Genomic DNA, 13,493 nt, shown 5'->3' on the forward strand with positions numbered 1-13,493 from the left:
TGAAATAAACTATAGCACATAAAAAGTAAGAATTTTGTAAAAATTTAAATTTAACGATTGGGTATACCGCCTTGAATTTCCATTTTTATCTTCCCATAGCTTTTTTCGGCTGACTTCCCACTTCTACTAGGTACAGAAATAGTAGGTATAAAGTCTGGTATATGTGGATTGAAGATAATAAACATAAGAATACTACTCATCACGGGATTATTAAATCAAATTACTAGAAAACTGGTAAGATGTCACAGTGAGATATAGTAGCTGAGGGGTCTAAATTAAGAAGAATCTACAAATTTTGTACAGTTAATTATCCACTAGTGACTGATATAAGTAGCTGTACACAGTAATGATAAGCTTAATACGGACTTTAGGTAGGCCAAAATTTCATTATCAAGATGAAATCAGTTCCAAATGAAAAGAGCAAGAACAAAGATTTTAGCAGAATAGCATGAATTCATTTTATTTCGTAGGTTCTCGTCAGCTGCTTACAACCTGTGATGTTTAAAAATCATCATAATTACATAATGGGTTTAAATTGCTTACTGAATATTGTAAATATATACCTAATGTGAAAGAATATTCTACAACATTAATTGTGACAACCGTTCAAAAGTGGGTTAGAAACAATTGATTACATAATGAATAAACATTGATAGGAACATAGTGAGTAGAGTTCAGTTGAAAGATTATTCATTTGAAAGATAGTTGAAAAAATAAAATAACATCAATGATGCAATAAATGCAAAAAAGAAAAAGGGAAAAAAAGATTTTAAGGTGCAGTGAAGGAATATTTGTCACCAGGGCAAGGAAAGATTAACCACCGTCTCCTTTTGAATACATAGGTCAGGTTTTTGACGCCTGATAGCAATGGCTTCAGCAAAATGAATTCATGCTATTCTGCTAAAATCTTTGTTCTTGCTCTTTTCAAAATGATAAAGGGAACTATGTGTACGAAATTTCTCAAAAAACAGTTCCAAATGATTGGTGGTTTCCTCAATCGCACAGTCGAATCGCCATAACCTCAATCATGTTCAGTGAATTTATTTATAAAATTTTCGGGTAATAAAAAATTGGGTCATTTAACTTTACTTGCAAATACACTGATTTTTTTTAGTAGAAATAGATAATAAAAATGCTGCAGAAGATCTTCAACTTGTTAGTAAACTGGTACTGTTTCAGTATTTATCTGTCCTAAATATCGAAGTTTTTGAGACGAGCACATCAAATATTTTATTTTAATCCTGACAATTATACTTATTATTTACAAGATTATAAGTCAATAGATAATAAGATGGAATGTGAGATGGTGGAGATTTGTAGCTCAGGTAGATGATTTCGATGGAATTTCAGATTACTGATTATTAGGGGTTAGTGAAACTCGGTATATAAAGAAGTGGTCGAAGTTCTAGTATTCTGTAGAAACTCGACAATTGTAGTCAATAAAAGTGCTTTTCACAAACAGTGAACTTTCAATTACTGACCAGGAGATTCATGAATATTTTTACTAGATTATAAAGACATTACAATATAATAGAGATATACCACTCGATAGGCTGAAACTTATAATAATCACCTGCTGTATCCCTTACAATGCACTTCTGATATCTTGACAGGAGCAGGTGCTTATTCGTGTTACCAGCTAATTCTTAATCTACTTCAACCTTTTATTATGGGGAATCGTTTGAAGTGGAATCCTAGGTGCAAGAAACCGTTGTAAAATTGAGAACAAAATAGGCTTTATCTGAAAACACCTAATCCTGTATAAAAGTGAAACAAACAGGCTTCCAACGCCGGACATAGGTATTTATTCTCAATGAGGTTACAATGCCACTATCGTTGACACTAAATGCATAAAGCGACTTTATCATAACAAAGACCTAGTTATTTTCTCGAATTCCGTGTATCTGAAAGCAATTTCTAATCCTGGTTAAAGTAAGGAAAAAAATTCAAAACTTAATTCATGATACATACCATAATCCATTAGTCGTTTTGCAATATCAATCACATCAATATTCTGTTTAGAGAATTGTGAACAATCTATTATAAATTCATGTGCACACATCCCCGCGCTGTTTAGATAGCGTATATTATAATAATCTCGGAGACGCTTGAGCATATAATTAGCATTTAACAAAGCCATCTGACTTGCTCTCTTCAAACCTGTAAAGACAATAACAGTTATTTATTTGTCTGTATTTGAAAGGAAAGTTATATCACTTCGCGAAATGCTAACTGTTACGTTCACACTTTCTACAACCTTCATCTTACACTACCCTGATCAGCATCACAAATAAAAACTTTCTCAAAAAAAATTGGTAATATTCATTCCTATCCGTCAACATGTGATCAGTTGGAGTGCAACCTTCAAAGCCGAGTTTGAAATCTTAAGAGCCTATGATAATATAATCAAGAAAAATTCAGCCACTTATTTTCAAGAAAAATCAAACCATAAACGTCAGGACATAGCTGGATCGTTCTTTGGAAATAACTAAGAAAGTAGTTTTGACTAGTAATTACCAAGATTCATATGAAATCGCAAAAATCCTGAATAATATAAAATAAAGTCGTAACTGTTGTAAGAAACCATTGTCACCTAAATGTATATCTACTTTTATGTGTACCGAACTTTATTTTGTGATCAACCATTCTGCAATTTGCAGTAGATCATTCCCAATTCAATAATTAAACAGTCTTGGAGTGCTGCTAATATCATATTGTTTAATCTATAGTATTAATGAATTCGTATAAGTTCGCTGTATATTTTCTAACGTAAATCATTCAGGTTCAAGTCACTCGCTATTACATAGTTGAAAAGAATCAATAAGAAACCGTTATTCAGGTGAATAACACTTTAAATTTAATGTACGAATAGTTTAACAAGCCCCATACTTCAACATTACTGGGGTCAATGTTGCGTTTAAAATCTTAAATTCCTTTCTCACCTTAAAGCTATCAATTTATCATCATTATTTGATTCACGTGGTCTCGTAAAATTCATGATGATTTTGATCAAATATGGAAGGAATTACTTTCATCCTTTTCGTACAGAGTGAATTTCAATACAAAACAAAAGATAAAAAAGAAATCTGAATAGAAACATCTACCTTTTGGGCCTAACAACCTCATATACGCCCATGATATTGGTAATAAGCTTGCAGAACCAAATGGAGCAGAACAAATTGCGAAATGATCAGAACATTTATTTTCGGTGTTCATTTTGTGACCAGAACGACCCACACAAGTATGATCGTATAAATAATGCTGGGGAAGAAATGGTGCTAAGTGCGACTTGGCACAAACAGGGCCACAACCAGGTCCACCTCCACCGTGTGGAATACTGAATGTCTTGTGCAAATTTATGTGCGAAACATCTGAACCGATATCACCAGGGCGACATAAACCGACCTAGTTAATTTTGAAGGATAAAGGGAAAACACCTTCCTATTCTCTACAATATATATATTAGTTTTTTAGGACACGACCTACCTGAAACACTGCTCACATTTAAGTGTGAGCAACAAAGAAGCGATCATATCTTCCTTAAATTGTTTGCATAGTTTACCCTACCAAAGGTGACACAAGCGCGTTGTCCTCGACGTTTGTTTGATATCAGTCATTTCGCGAAACAGCAAACAAGTTCAAAATTACTAAAGAACATTTATTATTATTCACTGATTCTCGTCTCCAGATTCCTATTCTGATTTTTAACCCATGGGAAATCATCTCATTAATATTAATTGTTTCTTTTTTGAGACGTCATTATAGGAATGTTTCGATGAATCGACGTACGAAGAGGGAATTCCACAACTATTTCTCTCTGTCCATAATAGTAATAATAATACCAACTTATAGATCTAGGTTACAAATACAGCCAAACAGTGAACCGATATCACGACAATAAATTTTTATTGAAATGAATATCTATACAATACTCATGTTTGAATACTGATACCCCTTATTTAAAAATTCTTTAATTAAAATTTAAGTGTATAGTTAGACAAAATTGTAATAAACATCAATTGACATATAGAGGCTGGTACTAAGTCATGCCGATATGAGTTATTCTGACTTCCAGACGGACCAATTTATTCATTCTTCTTGGGTCACATTTTAACCTTGTGAATCATCCGCTTATTAACCTTGACTGTTTTATATGAGCGTGTGTGTTAATCCCTTACCCTTCTCACTACATATCTGTAACCTATTTTTGTTTGACTATAAATATCGGGTCATGCTTGGTTAAATGGAGCTGGTTCACTCGTCTTCTGCACTGAGTATTGTTTCATTTTGCTTCCCTACCTTGGTTGCGTTTCCTTGATTGTCTGTTGAGACCAACGATTGTATGAAATATACGTACTCAAAATCCATTCTCGTATTTAACTTATTTAATTCCGTTATTCACTAACGCGATTTAAGGCGATGATTATATACGAGGGTAGCCGGGATGTATGTATATTTCGATAAAAATCACAATATGATTTAACTGGAGTCAGATATAAGGCCACATAAGACATGTAGATTTCAGGTCGTCAAGCAAAATGTAACGATTATTGTTAGACTATGTGTAAACTCTTAATGATTTTAGATTAAAACAGACTGCAATCACCAACCTATACAACGATCTTGCCAATAAAATACCTCCAGTGATGTGTTGCAGAATATTTAAAAACCGTCTTTTTTTCTTGATGAATTGAAATATTTAGATTTCTGTCTATTTATTGAAGTTCACAGTGAACAATATATGTAGAACACTTCATTCACGTGAAATCTGAAAACGTTTCTGAAACAGGTTTGTAGTTATGATAACCTTTCAGAATTAAAAATCGGGACAGGGTGTTAACTTCGATCGATTATATTCAAAATAGACGGACAACACTTAAGACTCATTTAACCTCAAACTGGTTATTATTATTATTTTTATTTAACTATCAATCTTTGAATCTGACCTCTTTTTTCTATAAATATGATTAACCTTGATTTCGGTTTATTTTCGTTGTGTCTCTCCTACTATTACCCAGCGTGTGTTTATTGCTCTGTTTCCAGTTGGATTGCAGTATTTTACTTGGTCGTATTAATTTTATTAATTTGTTTTATAAAATCATAACTGTTGGCTGACATATAGTTACATGTTTTGACTCTAATGGTGCCAAGACTCTATGTACGACAGTATAGGGACTTGATTTGAAAATTCATCTGTATACAAATCAAATCCTACTTAGCTTTGATTTTGATCTGATTTAAAAAGTGATATGTATTTCTCGAATAGAGAGAAGTTAAAACGACATCTATTCTTTAGGTTTTCGTACGGAAATCGGTGTGTTTTAATCTGTGTGAAAATTTCGAAACCTACTCAAAATGTCTTCAGAATAATAAAATTTGTGTATTGATTCAAATATCGAAGAAAATAAAGTGAAGTCGATATAAATAGATCTGATAATATTCACTAAAATGAAGTCTGAAATCGTTTCAGGTGTTTAATGATTTAATATCGTATTGGTGAAACCGTAACACTTTAATCGTTTCCTCCTGATTTTAATGTCTTACTTATAAATGCTGAATTTAAGCAACATCACCATGTTGTCAGTGATCCAATTAAGAGCAAAATATTATGTACTACAAAGTCGAAAATTAGTGATTTCAGACATATGACAGCAAGGTGCTCTGTATTTCTTCGTGATTCTGAAAATTTTAAAGTAAAGAATTTCTCTGCTACAGTTGGACATCAGGGAGCCAGGAACATCTGTTTTATTGTAGTTGACGGCTCCTCAGGATAGCGCACTTAAAAACCTAGACAGACCATGGTAAAAATCACTCGCAAAATCAGTGAATTTTTTTTACAAAGTACTTATTGAGGTATATGTTATTTGGCAGAAATGAACATTAAGAGTTATTAAAATAAAGCGGTAATACCTGTGCATTCAAATTGGCACCATCCATAAAAACCTGTCCACCAGCTTCGTGAACGACTTCACACACTTTTTGAACATTACTATCAAATACACCAAATGTACTTGGATAGGTGATCATAATGGCTGCTAAATGATCTTTATATAGAGAAGTTTGTTCTTCTAGATGGTTCATGTCTAGACTACCAGTCGATGTAGTTTTCACGTGTTTAACAGTCATTCCAGCCATTTGAGCACTAGCAGGATTCGTCCCATGTGCTGAGGTAGGGATTAAACAGATCTGTATTTCAAACAGAAAAGCAATGTTTATATTATGTTTTTTTACTTATTCATCATTTGTTTGAATTACTGAACAAATAGATAAAAATACGCATTTAGTAACTAGTTGGCGGTTGTAGTCTGTGAAATCGAAGTAGACAAATGTGAAATAGTCATTTCTTAATTTATACGAATATTCGTCAAGATTAGAACGAATAGTTTGACAGTAATTGAGCGCCGAGTATAGAGAAGTTATTATATGTGAAAATTATATTTGAAATATTCTCAGCGATTGAAATTTAACTAATTTCAACGTTTCGTCCAGCTAACTTGTCTGGACTTCTTCAGGGTAATAATCAGAATCAAAATTATCAACGAAATATATAGCTTTTTAACAATCAGGATTATACTGTGTTAAACCAATCATATTTGGATGTTGATTTTGTAAAATAGGATAAAATGAGTCAGTTAACTACAAATCATGTGGAGAATTCAACTACATGGAAATACTTAACTGAGTAACAAATCGTATGTGTGTGAGTGTGCAGGTATGTATGTATGTGTAAGAGATTGATATGAAGGAATAAATAATAACGTTCAAGTTCAAGGATGAAAAATTGATAATGAAACATCGATGTACATGTCAAAACATAAATTGTATTGTTTAAAAAACTCATTGAATTCATTTCAAAAATAATAACGATGCATGTGATATTAAAAAACAGGTTTAAACAAGAGATAGGTTCCAAATTTACTTGTCAAACGAAATTTGCCAAGTAGTTGCCAGTTGAATACCATTTTTTCGGTTCAGGCTGTTCTTGTTCGCCCATATATGCAGCGCTTCTGCTGTCAATCTTTCTTTATGGGTGTTAAAACCTTTCTGAAGTATTTTGGTCCCTTCAAAATTAATCTTGTGTCCTGTTTCTAACGCATGTAACGCTATCGCTGACTTATTTTCAAATTTCTTTAAATAAACCGAGGATTTTGGAACATTTTTCAAGCATTGTTTGTGTTCCTTCAATCTTACATTCAATTACCTGGATGTTTCTCCAACATAGGTAGCATTACAGTCATGACAGTGAATCTCATACACAATGTTCTGTTGTTCTTCCTTTGCTAACTTGTCCTTAACTTTCACTAATGTCGATCTTAATGTGTTATTCGCTCTAGAATACTCTCTTATATCATGTTTTACAAAAAATCAATATCCAAATATGATTGGTTTAACACAGTATAATCCTGACTGTTAAAAGCTATATATTTCTTTGATAATCTTGATTTTGATTATTACCCTGAAGAAGTCCAGACAAGTTAGCTGGACGAAACGTTGGAATTAGTTAAATTTCAATCGCTGAGAATATTTCAAATATAATTTTCACATATAATGAGTCTGAGGAAAAAATATATTTTAAGCAAGGCATTCTCTTTCTCGGATATTTCATGACATTTCATAATATTGCTGCCAATCGAGACAAATAAACTTTAAATAAATAGGATTTAGATCAAACTTTGCTAAATTGATTTTATTTCTGAAGACGGACGGTGTTACGGTTGCAATTCACACTGATGGTATAATACAGCTAATAAAACAGTAAAGAATACATCCACTAGAATTAATTCAACATAGAGACATAGTTTCCTCAGTTCAAACGGAATACATTTGGCTCAGTGATAGTATTAACATCTGGATAAAATATTTGTACATACATGAATCAGCATGAACTAATTATAAAAGATCTAGTGAATTAAGTAATTCTTATATCAAACAATGAGACAGCTCAATATATTTAATGGAATATTTTAAATTGTACATGGCAAAGAGTTTAACGAAATAAGTCACGTAACAACATGAAAAATGTGTCCCTAACTATAAATGGCTTTAAAGAACTTGATTCAAAAATAAACAGTTAGTTGTTTAAGCTCGAAACCCTCTAAAAGTCTAATGGTGCTTTGTTCCTCTCGATTCTGCGAGGCTGCCTCAATATGTACCTAGTTAGCATCTGACAAGAGTCAACTAGAGTTACTGAAAATCAATCAGAGTGAAAGTTAACAACAGTCATTACATCGAACTCCACACAACTCTTGCAAATTGATTACTGGACAATAAGTAACCCGAATAAAAGGTTTGTTCAGCCTCTTTTACGAAAAATGTTTATAATAACTCAGCTCAAAATAAATATAAGAACCATAATCACTTACTGTACGTTTATGTTCACCTTTTCTATCCAAATATCCTCTGATAGCTTTTAATCCAGCGTACTCACCCTGTGCTCCACTATTCGGTGCAAGAGAAACAATCATAGCCAGTTATCTCTTTGATGTCATTTTCCAGTTGTGCAATCAATTCCAAATAACCAGTAACTTGATTTTTCGGTACGAAAGGATGCAACTTGTTGACAATATCCCATGAGCAAGCCTATTAGTTGCAAATAGATAAAGTAATTAATATGCGTCCTTTAACACACAACGTGTTCCGTTAGGTATGTTTCTTGAAAAGTTGATTTTTCTGCACATTTCAAATAGTTACCATATCCAAATTATCTGTCTGCACCACAAAGTTTTTATGGTCACAAAAATTCTAACAAATTTGCAGCTTTTACCTGTATTTTTCATCAGTTAACCAACAATGTAATATTCCAAGTTCTATAGCTACTCCGATTTGCACAATTTTCATAGATTACAGTTTTAAAAATATGTTTGTATTTTCAGGCTAATACTTATTAAGTTTAAAGAGACTTCAGAGTGATTTTTCAGTTATAGAAATTTTTGGTTTTATTCAGTTGCAATTTAACACACAATTTAGTCAAAAAGCACAAAGCGGCTATTATGAGACCGGGGTGTTGATATTTAGACAAAAATTAGCTTTATATTCCTTTAAGTATACTCTTATAATTATAGATTCGGTTTCGGCTATATGAATTTACTGAGATAGGTAAATTACGTTTATCAAGAACACATATAACTGTTTGTATAGTAAATGTTAACAGGTTTCACAAGAATAAGTCAGTACTTCGATTCATTGACAGGCGATATTAAATTTTTTACTAGATACAATACACTATTTGAGTCGCATCAAAACATCAAAAGGTTGAAATAGGCTTTGCATGAATCGAATACTATCATTTATTAGAATGTATTTTTCTGGAAAAGATTTAGACAATTTTTTGATTAAGATCATGAATCGATTGATGTTAGACCAACATTGAAAATCTGGAAGCACTAGAAGGCCGTTTCGTCCTAGTATGGGACTCCTCAGTAGTATGTATCCTTGATTCCGCGCGCGGGATTCGAACCCAGGACCTTCGGTCTCGCGCGCGAACGCTTAACATTCTTCGATTGATGATCGCAATGAAAAATTTACCAATCTCCACAACCGTAAACAGATATTTAGATAAGTATTTAAATATTCTTACCAGGCAGATTCTTATTCAGAGTAATCGATCAAAAGTATGCATGAAGCTCAGTTAATACTTTAAAAAAGAAATACATTACAGATAAATAAAAAATTACAGTTTTAAATTATATCAGTGTAATTCATGTAGTATTTTCTGACTTGTCTAGATATTACAGTTTTCTTCTTGTCTACTGCCAATATGAGATAGTGATTTTTAAATAAGTTGTCAGCGAACGCGAAATAGTCAAACGTGTTATTTCATCTGTACTCTGTGCTGCTTCTCAATGTAAATTTTAAAATATGTTGTTTTCGTTTGCCAAAACTTGCGCGAGTATTTGATGTTTTTCAGATACACAAACAATATTCTAAAATTTCAAGATTATTGTTCCATATCGAAATGCATTACGTAGCAGATACAGGCCGTTATGGTTATCGGAAACTTAAAATTTGATTTAACTATTTCTTATTTCGACAACCATTTTCAACTGCTTTTTTATCATACTTTTTTTTATTCATCTCCTTTCACAACTTATCCTGTTTCTCTCTCCCAATGGATTGAGTTTAGAGGGCAATTTAACTTCTAAATTTTATATGGAATAATTGTTATGTTAAACTTGTGATTGATTGTTTCGTGAAGTTTTTGATTAATGTTCGGCTGACTATTTACGTCGATCTGCATTATCGTACCGTTCTTTGGGCTCGCTGGAAAATATAAATTGTCCATGTATTATATGTGTTAGATATTTTCACTCTTACATCTTAAAGATGACTCGGCTAAAGATATGTTTTAAACTAATTAATATTATCCAAAATGAAATTGGCGAAAATCGAAAAATGAAGAAAATATAATAACTTCATACAATCACAGACAGAATATTTCCCGATCACTTACAAGTAGTTCAGTAGTACCATTTAATTTCATAGTGCAAGAGCCTAACGGTATCATAGAATGTGCTAAAGAAATATCTTTATTCTCGAGTTTTTTCATATATCGTAATAATTCAGTCTCCGAATGAAATGAATTGAATACAGGATGTGTTAAATAGCTATTTTTACGTATCAGATTAGGATATGTGTTGATAGCGAAAATTGAATGTTCCTAAAAAATAAATGTGTATGTTTAATAAAACAACGACAATATAAACTATATATTCTACATATAAAACACACCAAGGCTTTGTGAATAAAGCAATAGTTTCACAACTAAATCCTTTGATTACCCAATTCAAACGTGTTTGTTGAGGAGCTAATTGAGCAGATACGCTATAAATTATGCAAAAATTGTACCTCAAAATGAACCGTTCTCTGACATGAATAGTGAAAATCATGAAAATGTAATGATATTTTTAACTACGTATAGTATTGATCAGTTAATGTAATTTCGTTATAATGACTTTTGCTAGGTTTTCTGATAAGTATCTTTGTCAAATCAGTATTGCATAAATAATCTTTTTTCGAAGTAAGAGCAACGTTATAATATAGTTACTTAGAACGATACACAATCAGTTTTAACTCAATCTTTCTCGCAATTAAATGTATAATGGTCAAAAGCAACCATTAATTAAGAATAAAGACAATTCCATTGAATCCTTTTAATATTAAATGAGTTATTAATGGCAGATTAATTTTTGTCATTTGCTTTTTTCGTGGTAAACTTGAGTAGAAAATGTGTTTTAGACGAATTAAGTAATGGTATTGTGTAATGAAATAAATGCCGACTACAGGTACAAAGACGCAGAATATAAAGTAGATTTTTATGAATAAACCATCAGGCGAAAATTCGAGGGTTAACATACATAAAGATTAAATTTTGACTAGCAAATGCTTTGGTATGTAGGAAACTGTCAGTAGTTCGTCACAATAAAACTAAGCTAAAATTCAGGAAAAATTCATATGAATAAACTAATATTCTTAACAATTGAAGCTTTATAACTTTTAAAATCAAACAGTTAGCCCTGACTAAAATATGAATGCATATTATCCGAAAACAACTTTGTGATCATAAATTATAGTGGATCGGAATTCTAAAACCAATCTTGCAAAATCTTAAGCAAATTAGGTTACCTGAGGCTTCACTAGAGTTGCTCCGAAAAGGTACATTAGGTCATTAAAATCTTCAACAGTTAGAGTTTCATCTATTGATAAACCAACCTGAATAATAGATAGACTATTTAATAAATTTAGGTATAGTTTAAAGTGATCAACTCGAATACATTACATTTCCTTTTGTAAACACCTAATTAAAAAAACCGAGATAGTTAATAATAAATCAAACAAAAATTCTAGTGTTTGATACTTCATTTTGCATGTTTGGAATTTATCTGAAGCACTGAATATGTAAACTTAAGAAATAACACGCACACAATCTAGTTCTGTAAATGAAGTTAAATTCATTTTGAACAGGTCAGTTTTGATGCCTCGGACCATACTTTTAACTATTTTAGGTTAACGAAGAGCTAAAACCTTTTTTGTTGTTACAGCTACACTTTTTATGATGAGCACCAATACGCAGAAAACTCTGGTTTATAGCACTGTGTCGACTGAGAGAAAAAAATTCGGAAATGAGCGAGTTTGAAATCATGCATATAAATCCTTCTAGTACATATAAATCAGTTATTGTATAGTCGACTAATTGGTTTGTTGATTGAGACATAAATGATGTAGTCTCAACACCAAATAAGTAAATCAATTTTAATTTATTCGACACAATGTACCTAGTTGTAAACAAGTCTCTTTCAATTTGAAATGAATTAGGAGCTTAGTAAATAAAGGATTATCATCTAGAACTGGAAGAAACAAACATACAGTACAAAAAGTCGTTTGAAAAGCTGTTGAACTCGGTAATCTATTGTTGAGCCTAATTAAAATTTATTTCGTGTTAGCTGATTTCACAAAATTCCACCAGACTTTCTTTTCTAATTTACGTAATCCATCAGAATTAACATCAGTCATAAATCTGCTTTCGTCACTGAAAATGGATACAATTTTATTTTTTGTAATCTGGTTTACTCATAACAACAAAAACTTATACTTTTACATCTGAAATTGTTAATCCTTACAAAACTCTTGAAGAATAATGTTGAAAGACTTTTTATTAGAAAGTTATGATTTATGTCCAACAGAAGATTGTGAAATGTAACTTAGAAAGCAATCATACAAAAACAAATTCGAATATTGACACGATATTATAATGATATTTTTATTATGGATATCCAGCTACGCTTATTATTTCTTCTAAAACAATCTGTAGTCTTTTTGAAACTATTTGAGATTTTTTCATCACTCCAAACTTAACTGAATTATCAACTTTCTTCTTGTAATCATCTTCTGAACTTTCATATTCAACCTAGTTATTTCAAAACCGATCACCAGGACCTGGTCTTTATGATTTAATTTCTCACCTCTCCTCCTATTTTCCTCGTCTTACTTATTTATCAAATGGCTATTTGTCTACAATTGATGCCAATGGACTATATGATGACAATTCTTTGGTGTGAACAGTATTATACGCGTATAGTTGAAAGAAGAATGTGCCAGAGTTCAGCGACAGATTTTTACTGTAACAAATTTTGTTATATTTAAAAAGCAGTTCTACTAATAATAAAGTGAAAACGATTAATGAACTTCTGTCAAACAATTTCCTAGGATTTTTCCAGTTATTATATTTTGGGCGTTCTGAAGGCGTACAACTGTAATTCGTAGCTTATAGCCTTAAAAATAAGGGAAGGTGTATAAAAGTTAATTGTTGAAATTAACTTACTGCCCCACCGTTTGGATAGTATAAGAGATTCACTCGTTTTTCAAATGCTTTTCTTCGAATAGACTGAAGACAATTTGGTTTAGAATTTGGTAATACTTTGATTGTATCAAATACCGCAGTCTGATTGGCAATCTAGGTTTGGTTCACATGTAAAGTAAATAAACGGGTGAATAAT

General features: G+C 31.7%; 1 protein-coding gene across 3 annotated transcripts in view; it reads right to left on the bottom strand.

The window, feature by feature from the left end:
• Positions 1-13,493, bottom strand: part of MS3_00003368 (uncharacterized protein) — a 57,241-nt gene that overhangs the window by 2,477 nt on the left and 41,271 nt on the right. Inside the window, exons 9-14 of one of the 3 annotated variants that reach the window (XM_051211135.1) lie at positions 13,319-13,450; positions 10,451-11,709; positions 8,364-8,580; positions 5,911-6,186; positions 3,487-3,854; positions 1,972-3,441 (exon numbers count right to left, since the gene is read on the bottom strand). In XM_051211135.1, coding sequence (XP_051071173.1) covers positions 11,614-11,709; positions 13,319-13,450 — 228 coding nt within the window. In that variant the 3' untranslated portion in view covers positions 1,972-3,441; positions 3,487-3,854; positions 5,911-6,186; positions 8,364-8,580; positions 10,451-11,613. Of the gene's footprint in view, positions 1-1,971; positions 6,738-8,363; positions 8,581-10,450; positions 11,710-13,318; positions 13,451-13,493 lie in introns of those variants that run through there. The other 2 variants (XM_051211137.1, XM_051211136.1) reach the window with 2 other exon arrangements.

This window comes from Schistosoma haematobium, chromosome ZW (assembly GCF_000699445.3).
Source record: "Schistosoma haematobium chromosome ZW, whole genome shotgun sequence".
Lineage (NCBI taxonomy): Eukaryota > Metazoa > Platyhelminthes > Trematoda > Strigeidida > Schistosomatidae > Schistosoma > Schistosoma haematobium.